This window comes from Apaloderma vittatum, unplaced genomic scaffold, assembly GCF_000703405.1.
Source record: "Apaloderma vittatum isolate BGI_N311 unplaced genomic scaffold, ASM70340v1 scaffold22987, whole genome shotgun sequence".
In the NCBI taxonomy this organism is placed as follows: Eukaryota; Metazoa; Chordata; class Aves; order Trogoniformes; family Trogonidae; genus Apaloderma; species Apaloderma vittatum.
This window is the reverse complement of record NW_009724848.1, coordinates 1-18,683: the sequence shown is the minus strand read 5'-3', so window position 1 is coordinate 18,683 and position 18,683 is coordinate 1. Positions and strand designations below refer to the sequence as shown.

Genomic DNA, 18,683 nt, shown 5'->3' with positions numbered 1-18,683 from the left:
GGGGGAACGGACACACAGACACGCTGTTGAATATCAACAGTCCCAAGGGGTGCGGGAGCAGGGCAAGGACTAGGCGTAGAGGTCCTCCCGGTCGGCGGAGTAGACCTCCCCCTCCTGGAGCAGGGCGAAGTTGAGGAAGTGAGAAGGGCGATGGACCTCGTGGTAAAACTCCTTGGGGTTGGCGAGCTGCAGCTCGTACTTCATGTTGGGGTCGTGGCGAACGCCTGGGATGAGAGACAGAAAGAGTCCATCACCCACCTGAAAGCTCCTCCTGCCTCCGCCACAGGTCAGGAGCCCTCCCAAGTTAATTTTTGAGCAGAACAGAGAGGTTTAAATCCACAAAATCATCACCCTTTGGGTTCCTCCCCCTAGAGATGTACAGAGATGTACAGAGCAATGGCCCCATCGTCCTCTGCTCTCCTGGAGAGGTTTGTCTGCCTTTCTCCTCATTTCCTGACCCCTCTTGCAGCTGTGTTCACCAAACCAGGGCCTCCTGTTACTCCCCACCTGTGCACAGCCATTATCACCTCTTCTGCCTGACAGGGATTAATTATTCACTGTCAACAGCCCATCCAGAAGGACAAGATGTCTGTCTGTCTCTTCCCTCTCTCAGGGTTTGCCCTCTTCCCACCGAAAAATCATTGAGGTCTGGCATCCCAGTGCTGGTACCAAGGAAGGGTCAGCGCCCACAACGCCGATATCCCTGCTTCAAGGAAGTCCAAGCTTCAGAACGGGTGAGGAACACTTCTCTCTGGAGACATTTCCTTCTCCTCCCCAAGCTATTATTCATGTCGCCTCGCTTCCTGCCCCCTTCCCAGCGCAGCTCACCCATGAAGTTGTAGTTCCAGGACCCCTGGGCTGGGACCATGAAGAAGCCGAGGAAGCGATCGGACAGCAGCATCTGCACCCTCTCGTAGTGGGAGGGCAGGTAGCCCTTGGGGTTGTTCCCTTTGTCCGTGTTCTGCCGGCCCCACTCGTAGCCGCTGGGGGGCAGTTTATAGGCCGTCAGCGTGCAGGAGCCCGGCGTAAAACTGAAGGAAAGGACAGCAGAGAGATGGGGCAAGTCAGACTCGTCTGGAGCGAGGGAGGGAAGCCAGAAACGAGCCAACACTCCCTTTTCTGACAAATTCGTAGTTTGAGACCTCAACGTGCTCCCAAGCACCGCGCCGACAGGCTCCCTCTGCAGAGGGGTCTCAAGGAAGCCTCCCTGTCTCTCACCTGCAGGTGATGATGATGGTCTTCTCCCCATCCCAGGAGGGGTTGTCAGCCATGACCTTGGCATGAGTGGTGACATCCTGTGGCGAGAGCTGAGGGGACTCGTTGGGTTGGGTGTGAATCCACCCCAGAGGTTCCATTTCCTGACAAAAGGAGAGTGTTTTAGAGACGCATGAAACGCGTACAGAATAACACCGCCTCAAAGTACGGCGAAAAGCACCCCGGGACCAAAGGCTTCCCTTTCCTCTGACCCCACATCAGGCTGGCTTCAGGCCGAGCCCTTGAAGTCCCATATCTACGGCACAGCAGGGGAAGCTGCCCCACCACCCGGGGCCCCGCGACCAGCTCACCTTGAGATACTCGTGCTGCGGCAGCTGCCCCGGGAGGTGCACGGTCTGGTGCGTTCCCCACTGAGGCACCATCACGATGCACCGGATCTCCTTCACTTGGGGGTTATCGGGGGGGCTCACTCCGTACAGGTAACCTGCAATCTAGGAAACACAAACACCCGCCTCAGAAGCGCAGAAGAGACCTCCCCACAACCGTGTGAGAGGGGATTAGCCCTGCCCTTGGCTCCTGAGAAGAGCAGCCTTGGCTGGCAGGTTCTCACTGGAGAACATTGTAATTTTGCTCAGTGCTGAGCTCTCCTCCAAGCTTGGGCCACAGGGAGCCACCTGGGCCTGGCTAGAACTTGTGTCTCGAGCACAGGGGGCTTCACACGGGCAGCAGCAAGTTCCTGGCGTTCACCACCAGCTCCGAACTGCCCTGGGCCGCTCTGCACCCCAGCAGGGTGGGCCACAGCGGTAACAGACTCGCCGCACGCTCACCTGGGCCCGCAGATCCGAGATGCAGATGAATTTCTTCAGCACGTTCTTGGGAAGAATGTAGGTGTAGCCTGTTTCCTTTATATCGTCTGATGAAACGTAAATGTGGTTTGTTCGCAGGTGGAGGTTGGCGGCAGAAATCGCTCTGTGAAGAGGAACCGATCATTAGAGGGCACGTGGATCCCTTTCGGAGCGCTCCACCCTCTGCCGCCGCAGAACCGCCCCGCTGGCTCTCCTACCTGACTCGCCACTCGGTCTTGGAGGAGAAAGTCTGGGTTTCATAGTTGCTGGTTGTAGAGGTGATGATTTCATCCCCGTGTTTGTTAACGGTGCGGGTCTGCGTGGCCGTCAGCTGCGACTGCTCCTTGGTTTGCTTCTCAATTTCTGCGATCTGCTGTCTCTGCTGAGAGGGGGCAGAGATCTCCATGCCCAGGATAATGTCTCGGATCTCTGACTGTGTCAGGGATGCAACGTTCACGCTGGAAGAGAAAACGTACCCAGGTCAGGCATCTCAAAATACACTCCGAACTCTTCTCACCAAGGCACAAGCTCAGAACATGCTCTCAAGGTGCCAGGAAAAACCAAAATGCAACTTTTTAGACAAGAGGAGGGACCAAATCACAGGATGCACAGATCAGAAAAAATCTGGTGCAGGCATTTTTATCCGCCTTACCAGAAAGCAATTAATAATAGTAACCCATTTCCCTACAAAACTGACAGTTCATTTGCCTTGAAAATCTACTCTCCACAAGGAGAACTGTGGCCAGAGTCTTTAGAGTCGGAGAAAAAGGCTGACAGGATTACTGCAGCTGGACAGTGGCTTACTTGTTCTTCTTGCCATAGTCAGCAAGGATGAGATCCTTCAGCTGCACCTCCACCTTGATCCACTCCTCATCTGTCAGGGTTGGCCAGATGTGGTGAGGCTCTGTTATGGTTGTCTTGTCTGGTTTCAGAATAACTTTGGCTCGATCATTATTCACATGCAGTGCCCGAAGAATCAGAATTAGACGAGAGAATGCCTTGCAGAAGTAAAAAATGACGTTAGTCAGAAAGAAGGAAACCAAATCTACAAGGCCCTAGCAGAGCACTCGGCTGGCTGGGCACACCAACATCGCCCAGCGAGTGCCAGCGGATTCGATCTGAAGGAAAATCCAGGCAGACTCAGAGCTAAGTGCTCCCAAGCAATAAATGGGGAAGGATTTCCGAAGCCTTGGCTCCCGCTTCATTTATTAACGGCAAAGCAAAACGCAGACAAAGGCACGCTGTGCTTACTGTGTAGGAAGAGATGGTTTTCAGCCAGTCGTCATAGAGATTGAAGAGAACCATCTGGGGTTCAGTGGCCTTCAGGATGAGATCACCAAACTTTTCCACTTTCAGACAGGCCTGGAAGGGCAGCTGCAGCTCTGAGCCTTTGATCACAATATTGGGGAAATCCAGCAAGTGCACCTGGAGGTTATCAAAAAGAGGAATCAGCCCACAACTACTGCAGAACAGTGGGGTCCAGGTCAAGTCCTTTACAGGAACATGGAATTGTCCCGTAATCTCCTGAAGATTTTTATGTCCTCACATAAAAATCTGCATTCTTACCTCAAGTGGGTCCAACATGCCCTTCCGTGTCACTATGATCTGCTTAGGCTGCTCCTCCACAGGCAGTGACCGAATCAGGCCAGCCACTTCTTCAGCAGTCTTCCACTTGGCCAGCTACAGAAAGACGCCAGGGTTAGAGAAATACGTCTCTGCCAACAGCAGCATCTCTGTGCCTCCAGGAATTGGAGAGACTCAAACCAAATTCTAAAAATACAACTGAAATTTACGGCTTGTTCAAGGCCCCGCATTTCTTTCTTATTGATCACAGAGGGTAATTCCCATTCCTGAAGTTCAGTTACGCCTGACTCAGGAAAAAATAGTCAGCTACACTCCCTCACCAGCTTTGCTACCGGAGTCTTCTCCCCAAACTGGACGTATGGCCAAGTGCAGCGTGATTTGCTGTCCCAGGGAGCTGTTTCTCAAGCCCTGCTCGAAGATGTAAGCTCTTTACACACCAGAGCCACAAAAATACTGCAACATCAACGCCTGCCCTCTTTTACTTCTACATCCCATGCTAGCGCCTGCCTGAGCACGGGCTACGCACTGGACATCGGAGCTCCAAACTCCTTAAGAGGCAGGAAGATGAAGACCCTCACGATGTCTTCTGCTCAGGTAAGTGTCCCAAGCAGCAGGAGCCCATTCCCAGCTCACAGCCCCGAGCACAGCAGCCAGCCAGGCCCTACCTGTCCCAGACGCTTCTGTCCTGCCCACACAGATGTATGGATGATCTTCAGGAAGAGCTGTCCAGTTCTGGGATTGAAGATGAAAATGGCTCCATTGATGGGTTTTGTGGTCAAGTTCCCTTCAAAAGTCTGAGGAAACAAGCAGAAGTGAAAATACAGGAAGATAAATGTGGCTTATCCACACCTTTATGCAACAGCCGACTGTCTGCGTGCTTCAAGCAGGAACTGCATGGGAGACGTAAGAGCTGCTCTGTGCATACAACAAAAATTTGGGTGCGTGTGGATTCCTAGTTTTCCCTCTCACACACCTCCACAACCACTCCGAGCACAGGACGGTTACAGTTCCCGTCCCTTCCCCCTGCAGCTACGCCTCTAACCTCACCTTGTGAATGGTGACTCTGTACACATTGGTGTCATCCACAAACCAGATGATCTGGTTGGAGAAGAGCTCCCCATAGTTTTGGGAGGAAAGGTACGGTTCTGTGGGCTCAGACGAGTAGAGCTGCAACCCCTTGCGGATTCGTTCTCTCAACACGTACAGCGCAGGATTCGCTTTCATAATTTTGGCCATAGCCTGCTGGATCAGAGGTTTGCTCCCAGGGAACCAGTTCCCGTAAGCGCTGAAGAAGAAAAAAAAAACCAGAAGATCTAGTTCTTGCCATCAGCTCTGAGATGAAGAGACAACAGCCATGCTCTAGTCCCTCCGTGCAGCAGTCAGACCGAACACCATCGTGTGATTTCTCTTGCCACGTCCTTGGGAGCTGTTTGCCTGTGGCTCTTCCCTGCACCTCCTCTCAATGAGAAGCCACAACACACATGTGCCACGCTCCCAGAAAAGCTGCATCTTCTCTAACAAGCACCCTGACGCAGAGGCCAGCTTGCTGGGACTTTCCCCCTAGTTTTCCAGTGAAGAACAGCTGTTCCCACTCATAGGGGACCCTGAAACACGTCCCAGAACAGTCTGACAGAAAACTCCCAAGAAAACAAATATCAGGGAGCTGGGAAACATTATTACTGTATGAGCAGACACTGGGCACCCAGAAAGGACTGCCTAGATGTCTTCTCCCACTGTCTTGTGCCTTCTCCCCTCCTCCTCCTGCCTAGAACACAGCCCACTTTGCAGACATGCTAGGACACAGCCACGAGCCACCAACTGCAGGTAAAACACAGAAGGTGCGGATCTCACCTGTGCAAGTTGTAGGCGAGATCGATGGCAATGAGTACGCCCGTGGGAGATGGGTAGATACTCATGTTGTCTGTAGTGTAGTCCAGGAACTTGGCTCTTGCGTAGCGCTCGATATCATGGGAATCGTAATCTCCCCAGCGCAGCTGGATATCTATCCAGTACTTCTGAGTGGTGGTGCTGTCCATCACATCTCTAAGGAGAAAGCAAGCCAGAACAATTTAATCCTGCAGTTTCTGCGTGTCTTTGACAGAGAATAATTGCCCTCAGCATGAACCCTGAAGCCAGCTACTGTCCGCACGCCACCCTGAAAAGGGATTCTACTGCTCTCTTCACACAGCAGCTGAAGGCAGAAGCTGGTAGGAGAAACCCCCCCGCCTGTGGGGTTCAGCTGCAGGTTTACACAAAGCAGCACAGTGACCCCTCTGCTGTGCAGCCATGAGGGTCATCCCTCCCGAGGAGTGCCTGCTGAGGATCCAGTGGAACTGAACACAACACGGCTGCAGACAGTGTTCAGTTCACTCCAGATTCTGACCCGAGGACAGCACAGCTTTGTGAGGTTTCCTGGAGAACCCTTCAGAGCTCCTGAGCTCTGGCTCAGGTGAAAGGTCAACTGGAAAAGACGAGCAAAGAAAGTCGTCGTGTTTTGCAGAAAGCGGTGCCAGGAGATGCTGCAACCACCTGCCCAATGTGTCCTCCTGTGTCCCCAGAGAAAATCAACCCTAGATGTCCAAGAGACATGGAAAACCAACCCTAGATGTCCAAGAGATATGGAAAACCAACCCTAGATGTCCAAGAGATATGGAAAACCAACCCTAGATGTCCAAGAGATATGGGCTTCGGCTCAGGATGACAGGCTCAGCAGCTCTGCTCTGTGGCAAGATCAAGGAAAGGGTGAAGGGCAACACTCACTTGGAATCGGCGAGCAATGACGGACGTGACACGTTCCACTTATAGGAAGCAAAGAGAAGGATATCTGCACATGAGGAATTCATCTTGTACGACTTCCTGGGATGGATTGTCTCTTTCTGCACTGTCTCAATCTCTAGAGCATCCAGCTCTTGATCAAACACCTGAGGAAACGACAGTTAAAGATTAGTTGTGTTCAAGCAACCCAGCTAAAGCATCTACCCTCAAAACAGAGCTAAAACAGCCACCCAGGAAAATTCCATTTCTTCTCCCCCTCTGTCAAATTGCTGAAGAAGAGACAGTCCTACTACAATCCCTGGGACAACCTCTGGTACTGGCAGGGGACCACTGGCACACAAGGAGCCTGCAGTTACATTCTGCTCACCTGACACAAATCCATGACAATGCTCTCATGGATCTTTTGCCACAAGTGAGCTCGGAAAATCTGAATGAGAGAAATCTTCAGCGTGGGGATCTTGCCGTGCATGAAGATGCCTGTCAAATCCAGCTGCACCTGAAACCCGACGTACACCTGCAAAGGAGAAGCAGCGGTGAGAACACAGAACAGCACAACTGATGAAGTTTAGAGAACACAACAGCTACTGTTAAGGAGATTTAGTTCACCCACTAAGACATGTTCTGAAGAATCTGTTAGATCAATTAACTGCTCTCGTTTCAGCACACGTTCCTAGAGGTACAAACTCCAGGTACTTACATTTGCTCTGTTAATGGTAGGAGACCACCATAGGGTGAATCTTCTGTTTGGAATTTGGTTCAAACCCGATCTCTGGGCATTTGTCAGCTTCTTCCACTTCATGGACTCCTCAAAGCCACTGGCCTTCTCCCTAGAAAGGGCAAACAATTCCATAAGATGTCCCTCATCTCCACTGACTGCCACGTGCCACATTCAGCTGAGGCAGGGAACACATACACACACCGAGAGTAGGGAAGATTGTTTCATGGAAAGAAATCTCCATGGATTTGCAGGCTTAAGTTCAGCTACAGCCCAACCCCGGCTGCCCTCACAACTGAACTACACAGTGTGCTCAAGCAGTGACTGAAAACCAGCAAAGGCTCAGCAGAATCAGTACAGCTGGAGCTGAGGACTCCTCCTGGTGCATCGCTAAGCTCCAGTTTGCAGGACAAGGCCACATCAAAGTTTCTCTTACCAGAAGAGACCCTCCCATGTGGGGAAGTAAGTGCCCTTGAAGAGAGTGTGCTCCAGGATTCCTTCCACTCCACCGAGTGCCTGGATCATATCCGTGCGGTAGTTGTTCAGGTTCCAGAGTTTGCCATCATGGCGCTGGTGTGTCCACCAGAACGGGTTCTGTTTCAGGACCTGGAGATAACAGGGCACTAGTGAGCAGCTTTGTGTTCAGATCATTTAACCTGGCTGCACTAACTGTAGGAACTAAGATGATGATGATGATGTCAGTGAACGAGTGAAAAGCCTCACGCCCTCAGTTCTGGAGGACACAGCTCATCTACAACACGAGTTCAGTCAGTTCTGCTGCGCAATTCAGACTGGACAGAAACTAAGATAACATTTACCTTTCAGGGACTGGCTTTCTGATGAGTTACAATTAGAGGCTTTAAACAATATTTTTTTCCACCATTATTGAAATTTAAGATCTTGGAATGTTTGCTTTGGGGTCTTTTTTTCCCTTTCCAGAACCAATTTCTTTTCACTCAGCTGCGCTACGCACAGTGTTCCCCAAGACACTGCAATCTATCCAAATGCTTCAGAAGCAGCTAGGTACAGATTTTGGAGCATTTGGTGCTCAGCAACCTCTACCAGTCCCAACACATGGCTCTAAGTTCTTCCTGCAGCAGGCAGACAAGGAAGTGCACCAGCAATAATCCAGGGTGGAAGGACGTTGTCTGCAACAGGTACCCAAACGTCACACTCAGTCAGAGAAACTCTCAGTCAATACCTGATATTGTTTGAAGTCAGTCCTGACTCTCCATCCTTTATCATAAGCAAGGGTATGCCGGTCCTTCTGGAAAAGGGTGTTAATACGAGGAATTCCCCTGTCCCACGAGTCCTCCAAGTCCTCTAGAGTCAGACGCCTGAAGAAAAAAATCCCCACTTTGTTACCCCTCGATTTTACAGCAGTGTGTTAACGAATACTTCAGGTGATGAGATCGCAAAAATAACATGGACCTCAGGGCTTTGGCACAAGACATTCTACAATGCCAAGCATTAAAGAGGCTCAGCAAAGACATCGCTATGAACACAGTGATGTTAAACAGCCAAAAGAAAAAGCCTGCCCTCGCTAAGTGCACAAAACTAAGTGCTAACACGTCTGATGTCAGCTTTTCCCGGCACCACCTGCCACGCCGTTTCCCTTAAACTGTGCCACGGGTGCACCTTCTGCTTGCAGAGCGCACACCTCCTCCAGGGGAAGGCAAGAGCTTTGCAGGCAGCCTGCACCATGTGTGATGGGGTGAGGTCTCCAGAACCCTCAGACAACACAACACTTCACACCACTGCCCGTCCTCACGGGCAGACATGCACACAGCTCTCAGTGCACATGGAAACACACCTGTTCTGGGCTATAGCCTCCTGTCGCTTGAGGGCATATTCCGCCCACACCCTCTGAGAGTCAATGAATTCGCTTTCCCATGGCTGGATGTAACGGTACAAATTTGGGATGAGCTGGTCCTCCTCATGACTCATTCCTGAGCGGAAATGAGTGATGCCAACATCTGTCTGCTTGGACCACCTGGAGCAAAGAGGCACAAGAGTGAGGCAGGAGCGACAGGAGTACACGAGTCACACTGCCATGACCTACTGTAACACAGCACGGCTTAGCATGCTCAGATATTTTTATGGCAAAGAACATCCAACAGGACCCTCAGCTCATTCAGGGATTAGAGGAGCCCAACTCACCTCAGGTCAGACTGCGGGATGAGAACGTGGCCCATGGAGAGCATGCCCAGTCCCCCCAGCTCTTTCGGGGTGTAAAACACCACCGGGGGAAAACGGCTGGGCATCTTGGAATTCAGACCAATTTTGATTCGAGTCTGGATTTTATTCTCACACTTCACCAGCAAGTCAAGCAACTCCTGAGTATTTACAACAGCTTCCCGGAAATATGTCATCAGGCCAATCAGAGCTGTATTCCATTTATTGACAATCTAGAAAGGAAAGCAAAGGATCAGTTCTCAGCCTGTTCTCCAAGCCTCTGCAGAAAGCGCCGTCACACGTCTTCCTCCCACCTTACCTTAGTGAAGGTTGTGGAGCCAGAGGCCATGAGGATCTGCCTCACTCTGTTGTGAAATCTCTGCATAGACTCGTCATCCACGCGCAGGAAGCACTGAGCTGTGCGCTCCTTGGTGACCTGCAAGAGCACAGGCCCATCAGCTCCTTCCCGGGAGCCCCCTCTCCAGTGCAGACACTAAGATAAGCTCTTGCCCTCAGGCATTTACGCAACACGGAGAGAGAAGAGACTGAACAGCATCTCCACAACCTCAGGACCCCCATCTTTCCCAGCGAAGGATTTGCTATCCCTCCAGGGAGTTCATTTTAGCTCTACCTGCTGGTGGTCCCAGTTACCCAGCTGGGAAACACACGCCGTTAGCCCCCGCCGGGGCAATTCCAAGCCCTGCTTGGCACCAGGCATGAACCAAGCAAGGGCTGCTCTCCCACCCTGTCAAACCCTCCCCCTACCTCATTCTGCAGGTTCCAGACCCCGTCCTTGTGGGTGAACTCCTCATAGCTGGTGCGGCACTTGGGCAAGATGCGGCACTCGAACCCGCACATGTTAAACAGCAAATTGGGGTTATCCTTGCTGTAAACGGACACAAAGCTGTTCTCCCACTGCACCGTGGTGACCGATCGAGGCAAACGGTTCTTGATATCCCAGAACACAGCACGACCGCTGCAAAACAAGAAGCGCACGGTGACAGGCTGTCCGTTACTGAAGGAAAACAGAATCTGGGCCAGTTCTCAGCACTTTGCAAGCACCACAGTCTCTCACATCCATCACTCACTGTCAGAATTACAGCACAGACGCCTCATCTCTTCTTACTCTCCTTCCTGAGCACTCATTTATCAGTCTCCAGCAGCTTTTTATTATAACTCATTTTCCTACCCTCCCACCACTTCTTTTTTCCAGGTTGCAGCACTTACAGGTTCACATCATGTTTCATCAGGCGCATCCGAGCATCCCGGGGCCAGCACTTCTTGTTGTTGTAGCCTACAATATTCTCGTTGTTGGGATCTGGATGCTCTGTCAGGTACCGCTGAATCAAGTCTCTTGCCTCATCTGCCGTAAACCTGGAAACGCACAGAAGAGGCTCTGGAGTTACACGACCAACTTCTCAGAACATTACTCTGCCCAGACAGATGAGGACTTGCTCATGGGTAGGTGTCTGCCATAGCATGTTTGAAGGTAACTATCCAGTTTCTGCATCCTCCCACTGAAGGGAGCTCCAGGTTCCTTAGCATAGAGCAACCCATGACTGTTTAGGATATCCTTCCACAAACAGAGAGAAAATTTTATGTCCCTTTGCTGAGAAGCTAGAAAAGGCTTCTTTTCCCAGTGGTCCTACTTGGTCCAGTGAAGCTGCAGAAAAGCAAACTGAGAAAAGCAAGAGGAAGGATGTGGACACCCAGTTGTTCTGGAAAGTCTGTCTGTTCAAATATTGCTGATCTTTCCTAGCAAAGGAAACAAAAGTAGCAGTACAACTATACCAGTTCCTACTCTGACAGCATCTGCTGCCAGACTCCAGAACAAAAGTTCACCTGAGCAAAGCAGGGCCCAGAGGTCTCACCTGAAGAAGATGTGAATACGGTCAATGTATCTGCAGAAGAGACGAATGGGATGGGCCACCTCAGTGGCAATGTCCTGGAAGCTGAGGAAGTCGTTTGGCATCTGGGGAGGCCCAGCCATCTCACTGGCACGGTGCAGACCCAGCACCAACAGGTCCATCACAAGCCCGTAATACTGGACAATGAAGGAAGCAAACTGCAGCCCGCGAATAATCCCATACGAGTTTGTGTGATTCATGTCCTAAGGGAATGAAGGGGAATTGTGAGAACCCAGCACAACACATCAGAGACCTTTTAACCAAGCACACACCCTTTAGCAGGACCCGGAAGGGTTTTCTTACTCCCTCGCCACTTCTGTCTCTGTCAAGTCTTGTGTCCCCTCCTTCCCCACCTCTCCATTTTACAGTCCATGCACTCCCTTCCCCGACAGCAATCATCACCTTGTAGTTGATCACCACGTTGTTCTTGGCTGTCATGTAGTCAGCAATGTTGTGATCAACAATAAGACGCAACAGTCTGTTGAGCAACGTCAGGTCAATCTTCTCATACATCTTCTCAAATCGAGATTCCAGCATCACATTGCATTCTCCTTCACTAGTTTCCCAAACATCTTGCAGATTATTAATGCCTGAGGAGAAAAACGAGTTTGTCAATGTTTTATCTGACATCAGAGTGCAGAAGCATGCTTCTGGGCACAAGAAGTCAACATATTTCCTGTAATGCCTGATTTTTCAGCCTCTGGTCCTTCCAGTCTATCCAGAATAGGGAACAGAAACATGTTATCAATCACAAATGCCGTGGAAGTTCTCCTCCTCCAGTATATATATAAAACTACAAAACACAGTCTCTGTAGTAACTACTGACTGCAAGCTGCAACTACGAAAATTCAGCTCCCAAGGGGACTTGTAGAAAGCAAGCTCCCAATAAGAAAACGAATTTTTGCATGGAACACAAGACCCCACTAACCTTGGCACCACTTGTACACCAACAGCGGAGGAGGTTCAGTGTCAGCAGGCTTGATCCATGGAGGGAAGAGTCTTCGCTTATCGGCCTCATACCACAAGTACTGATCCAGATAAGCATCCGTGATTTTCTCCAAGGGCTCAACATCATAAACAGGAACTAAGTGGCTGTAGAGATCCATGAACTCAATACCCACCTAAAATAGAAGCAGCAAAACTGAGCTTATAGTTGACAGCAAACACAAAGTCTTAGTGCCATTTAGTTCCTGAACAGAGCTGAACTTCTAATACGGTCTGGCTTTCACCAGGACACTCACCTCCTTGAAGGCTCTCTGAGTTAAAAGGTGTCGTTTGATTCTGGACAGAGCTTCATGAGGATTATCATAAGCCTGTTCAATCAAGCCCAATTCCTCTCTCTGCGACTGATTCAAGCGAGATTTCACACTGAAAGCGAGAAAGAACAGCTCACACACAGCACGAACCAACCACCGGCCGCTGCCCTGAACTGCTGAATGATACCACCCAACCAAGCAGATCCAGACAAGATCTGTAACTCTTCGAAATCCACATTTCTGGGCTTAGAAGCACAACCACTTCCCACCTGCTTACCTATAAGCTTCCTTCAGCCTCTCCAGGGCTAATATGAGCAACTTGGTGTCATGCTTGTAGGACAGCGGAGGGAAAGGAATGGGTGAGAACCTCCTGCTCTCCAGCCAGTGCACTGTGGTCGTGTACACAGCGACAGCCTCTTCCGCAGTGATGTAAGGCCCATCCTGCAGAACCACACCACCAGCATTAGTCAGTGAGAGCTCCCCTACGAAAACAGCACCAATTTGGGCAACCTCGGGCAGGAGAGAAGTACCTTCAGATAATTATGCTGTCGTTCCTGCTCGGCTTTTAAGTAGAGTCTGGTCAGCCGGCCCAGGTTCTTCTTACAGACGGTTTTGTCTACAGTGGCACCTCGACGGATCCGCTCCCTGTTGTAGTGAGCTGTGTTTGTCCACCAGTCAGCTTTTGCCTTCACGTACCTCAGGATCATGTTTTCAATAGGAGTTGGCAACCCTGGCACCTGAGGAGAGACAGTAACTTGAGGGAAGGAGGAGCGGGAACCTTTGTAAGGGCGTTTCCACCTGGGAGATATTAAAATTGAACCAAACTGTCAAGCAAGACTTACCTTCCAGGGTATATTGGCCTTCCAGCACCGCCAGGCCTCGCTCAGATGCTGCAGGATGGTTCTGGCTTTGTTCTGTTTGATTCCTTCTGGCATCATGTCCAGGATGTCGTGCATAACGGCTGCCCTCAGCTCCAGGTCAAAGTGAGACTCCACACGCTGCTTCGTGACAGTCTTTGCTACACCCTTTGAGTGACGGCCTGGAAAAAGCAAAATACTCCAGCAGTTCTGGCATTACAGTGCTCCTCTTCCTCCTAATTACGACAGCGCATGGCGGTGCAGGATCTACGAAGAAAATGCGCTGCCACATCATCACCGATAAGTCTGGAGTAGATGGTTATGGACCCCATAGCGCTACAGAACAGGGAATCCCACTTCCATTTAGGATCTACTCCAGGGGACTGATCTCCCGAGAGCCCTAAACCCGTCAACAGCTCTTGGGATTGATACAGAGTGTGGACACAGACGACCACTTGGAACAGAAAACTGGATTTCAGGCTGGCAAGTAAACAGCATTAATCTTTACCACACACTTCTCTTGTGTTCAAGTTTTACACAGTGTGCTGACCTTCAAACTGCCTGGCCAGCAGATTCCCCAGCCAGCGTTCCAGCAGCGGCGTGATGCCCCTCATGAAGAACAGCCATACTCTCCAGCCCGGAGCCCAGAAGCCACAGCCAGGACCTTTGCCCACAGGCCCCTGGAAGAGAGAGACATGGTAAGAGCAGGTCACTTACCGACACTCCAGAATCCCCCCCTCGTTGCTAAGTTTATGTGGGGTCACCCCCACATGGTAAAGGTGGAAGTTACCGTGTTAAACCTGTAGTAGATGAGATGTTTCAGGTCTTTGCACATACGGATCTGTCTCATCAGTTTGTACTTGTACCGGTACATTCCTGTCAGCTGACCCACGTGGGCAAAGATGTACTGCAAGCCATCTGCCAACTGGAACACAGCGAGCACAGTCAGAGACAACAACAAACACTACCTACATCACCTCAAGACGCCAGATTTATTTTACAGCCAGGAGCACAGTGTATTAGGCCACACAAGGCTCCAAACACTAGACTCGTGCAACAGTCAATACTTATAAACTAGGGTAAAGTCAGAATTTCATGCAATGCTGCATGCTTTCGCTGCTCTGCCTCTTCTATGTAACCCTGCAACATTCAGTCATTTTATGCATCCTATATAAGCGCCTCCAAATACTCCACTCCTCCTCTCACTTTTCATCTTTAAGAAAAAGCCCAAACCCACAAAACTGGGCCTACCTGAAACGCATCCACATTTCCAAGTCTGTATTGGACATGGCTGTCCACCACCAACTTAGTCAGCCGCAGAACCTCTCGGCACAGATGGAAAGCGTTACCAAAACGAGATTTTTTCCTTTCCTGGAGGAGACAAACATCCCGAATTTATGTAACAATGTTACACAAGAGTAAAGGAGCTCCCTTTGGTCAGTCTGTACAACTGAACAGCTGAGGCACTCTGGCCTGTCTTTTCACACTAGCTACTTCACAGCCCTCCGGGAAACTTAACTCTTGAGTAAACTAGCACATGGACCAATACCTTAGTGGTGAGAGTCTTCACAGGCTTCAGGTTGAAGTTGTAATCCAAGTGAAGGTAGTTGAGGTTCTTTCTGTGGATCAGCAAGTTCAGCATATTGTAGCCCTGGCGACACACCTGCAGGCCCACTTCCACCCAGTCCAGCTTCGTGGACTGGAAAAACTTCGTAGCCTTGAAGGAGCGGAACAGGTACCTGGAGAGAGCAGAGAATAGAACCAGCTGGATCCCTGACGCAGATCAGCAGTTCCCCACTAACAGACCCCCACTCACCTCTTCTTCTGGGCCTTGGGGGGTCTGTGCTTGAGCGCATTCAGAACATAATATTTCAGTAGCTTCTGATAGGAGACTCGCACTTTCACTGGCTGGCCTGCTGGGCAGTGCTCACGATACCTACGGATAAACCGTATTTCCATTTTTCAGGTAACACAGATTCCTTCAAGAACAAGTCCCCAGAAACTCGCATAAAATCTCTAGAAACCCATCACTACAGGATGCCTTTATTTTATTGCTGTTGTAACAAGACAGTAACGTCACCAGCACTAGAACACCCCTTCCCCCAGGGAAGAACTCACCAGTTTTTGACCAGTGGGATATCAAGAGCTCTTCGAGTCCTCCCAGACCTCAGGTTGAAAGGCCGTGGGGCCCACAGCAAGGCAATGCCATTGGCTGTGTTATCTGTGTAGAGCGGGGTATCCTTCAGGAAAGGTTCCACAAACTCTGGCAACTCAAACTCTTCATCATCATCAGGCAGAGGTTCCTGACTCTGAAATGCAGAAACACCACACAACGTGTGTTTCCAGGTTGCTTCGGCTTAGTTTTCCGAGTTAACCACGAAAAAACCATTTCCCTGCTCTCAGGGAAGAAGTGTGATAGTGCTGAGTCCCAGAGAACCAAAAAGGACTCTCCAAGGCCCTAGTGGGCCCAAGTACGAACTCTGACCAATGCACCCTGAGCTAGGTGTTGAGCCAGGTGTAAGGGAGGTAACTCAAGGGCAACCAAGAAGATGAATAATCTATCAGAGGACTCTAAAATATCTCTTGCTAAAGCCCTATGACCCCCACACGCAGGGTTTATATCACGGGCTCTCTCGGACAGTGACTCACCTTGACAGAATGTCTGTGTGAGATGGGGTTGATCAATGGATCAAAGTAAAAAGCCGGAAGATCAGGATCTTCAGTTTTAATGAAAACGACGTTTGGAGTATGATACCTACAACACGAAACACGTGTCAGGGCACTGCGACAGCTTTCCCCTCCTCTCGCCACTCTCGAGGCTGCTGCACTTACCAGGTCAGGTGGACATGGTGCGGCAGGTTATTGTACAGGTACGGGAAAGCGATTTTGTACTCTGTCCTGATGGGCTGTCTGATGATAATTTTGTTGATGTCATTAAATTCGTTCCAGTCTTCATCCCTCAAATGAGACAAAAATAAATCGTTAAGCGAGCATTCAGGGGGATGGAAAAGCAAACATTTTTGATGGAAGACATGATATCAGTGCTTCTCCTGAAAAAACCATTCAATGTCCAAAGCAGAAAGCACATCACAGATTTAAAGAGAGCAAATACTCAGGGACAGTTCACCCAAGACCTATTACATGTTAACCTTCCCAGCCCTTCTCGCAGATAAAACCACTTATCTTTCCTCCTAAACCAAACACTTACTGAAGATTGATGTCTCTAACAAGAGGCTCAAACTTGGGACCTCCAGGAATAGCCATGTTCAGTGCCTTGGAGGTAAAGAATGCTTTCAGGTCAAACAAATAGAAATAGTTGTCATCCACAAGGTCGGTGAGCAGCTGATTGGCCAGCCGGTACAGTGTGGACATCATCGGGAGAGTGAACTGCCAACGCTGGTATGTTGAACCGTTTACATACCTGCAAAAAAACCCAACAAGACAGAGACATTCACTACACACCCACAAGACAACTGGGCCTTTATCAAAGGACCAGAAATCAACCAACACCTCTCACTGCCCATCATTTGCTGAAAATACTAAGGATAGCTAACGGATTGGCTGCTCCAGACAGAATAAAAGGCTTCAGGACTGCTGAAGATCACACCTGCCCCCAAAATACTGACTGCTCCAGCTCCTCTTCTCCTCCAAATCCAAACTGGTACACACCATCTGTGCACTCTTTTCAAATACCAATTAAAATTCTAAATAGACATTTCAGTAGGGCATGGTAACAAACATCAGAGCTTCTGGCAGCCAGACCTGCTGGACTGAGAAGCCTTGTTTGCCCTTATGGACGCTGAAGACAAGAAGCATAGCTCTACAACGACCAGGTTCTCCCTCCCATCCTTGAGGGAAGGTTTTTCTCTCCCCATCATCATCCTATGTAGCCCAGCATCAACACAACCAAAGGTTACATATGGCTACGTATAGGTAATTTGTGCAGCGTGTCTGTTTTTCCCCTCTCCCAGCAAACTGTGCTACCAGAGAGGCACGTACTTCCTGTTGTCCTTCAGGGGCTGGTGGTCATAGAACCAGTCCAGCACTGGGGCATCCTCCTCTGCATCCAGCTCAAGCTGAATCGCTTCCAGGGGCTCCACATCCAGGATGTTATCAGCGTAATCCAGGGGAGGTTCTTCATCATCGAACGGAGGGAACCTCATCCTCTTGAAGTGACGCCTATCCCTCTTCTCTCGCCTCATCATAATCCACATCGACCTGGCGGAAGCCCAGAGACCATTAAGCGTCACTTTTATTGCGGGTGCACGAGCATTTGCTCACAAGTTCCCATCAGGACGAAGGCACTTACCCCCACTGAGCAATATACACCGGCTCGATGACCCAGGGAATCTCATTCACAAAAGAGATGGCGCCTGTGATGTGGTACAAGACCGGAACGTCTCTGATTTGCTCCCAGGGCATGGGCATGTTCTCCAAGAGCTTCAGAACAGCATGAGGCATGTACTTCAGAGCACTACAATTGGAAACCAAGGAAAATCAGAGCTGGATTGGGATCTCAAGAGAACAGTCATCCAGCTGCCACAAGCCCAATTCCCTGTACTTCTTGCACTCCTGAGAACTGACCATCTAATCTGTTTGTAAAGGCCTCCAGTGACAAATCCACAAACTCCTTATTCTACCCTTGTGCTTTGTGCATCTCACTACCAGCAAGTTTTCCACCTGTTTGGCTTCTGAGAGACTGTTGCACATTAAGAATGTTATAAATAAAAAAAAAACCACCAAATTTTAGATGAGTTTCTGGAGTTTTTATGGGTAATGGTAAGTTAGTGCTATGGATCATAAACTATGTGAGACAGCTCTCTGAACCCAAACAGCAAAGGAAGCACTCAAGGTGCTTCCTAATCATGCAGAAAACATATGCTGACTACTTCATACTCTCCTCCAGCTTCTTCTGAGACACTGTACTATCCACAGTAATCTTCTTCTCAAAAATCCAAAGCAACAACTTCTTTTGTTTATCCTCTTCCACATTACCACCATAGTGCAACTAATTATTCCACCATAGTGCAACTAATTATTTCCCCCTTCTCGAGACACTACGTTGCCTTCTATGCAAGCCTGAAATGGAAAGCCCTTTGGAGAAGGGGCTCTCCATTCAACAACCAACGAGGAGCGTTGACAAGGTGGCAGAGGAGGACTCAGCTCTGCTGCCCCTGTGTCACATAACGCGGGGGGCTCCCTTACCCCAGGTAGACACGCTTGTCGTGACGGAACTTCCTGTTGGTCATGTCACCGTGGTCGCGAATGATCTTTCGGACGTGCTCGGGGGGCATGTCCTCCTTCTGCGCGTCCACGAAGCCGAATTTCCTCTTCTCCGCATAGCGCTTGGCCTG

The 18,683-nt window shown here is 50.0% G+C and overlaps 1 protein-coding gene across 1 annotated transcript; it reads right to left on the bottom strand.

Moving 5' to 3' along the window:
• Positions 1 to 2: 2 nt before the first annotated feature.
• Positions 3 to 18,680, bottom strand: PRPF8 (pre-mRNA processing factor 8; the record flags this gene model as incomplete). The annotated part of the gene is made up of 41 exons (XM_009872691.1): positions 3 to 224; positions 829 to 1,031; positions 1,219 to 1,358; positions 1,566 to 1,706; positions 2,043 to 2,184; positions 2,279 to 2,518; positions 2,865 to 3,058; positions 3,312 to 3,485; positions 3,627 to 3,740; positions 4,310 to 4,438; positions 4,692 to 4,929; positions 5,496 to 5,687; positions 6,405 to 6,565; positions 6,787 to 6,933; positions 7,117 to 7,246; positions 7,571 to 7,740; positions 8,336 to 8,471; positions 8,948 to 9,127; positions 9,295 to 9,542; positions 9,629 to 9,745; positions 10,075 to 10,285; positions 10,537 to 10,683; positions 11,181 to 11,419; positions 11,619 to 11,806; positions 12,145 to 12,337; positions 12,458 to 12,584; positions 12,750 to 12,913; positions 13,003 to 13,209; positions 13,315 to 13,511; positions 13,880 to 14,009; positions 14,120 to 14,254; positions 14,581 to 14,700; positions 14,879 to 15,068; positions 15,146 to 15,265; positions 15,448 to 15,638; positions 15,979 to 16,084; positions 16,162 to 16,287; positions 16,538 to 16,750; positions 17,329 to 17,547; positions 17,639 to 17,803; positions 18,535 to 18,680. Coding segments are annotated over 41 exons (6,885 nt in total), but the record flags the coding sequence as incomplete, so codon positions are not given.
• Between the last annotated feature and the right edge of the window lie 3 nt (positions 18,681 to 18,683).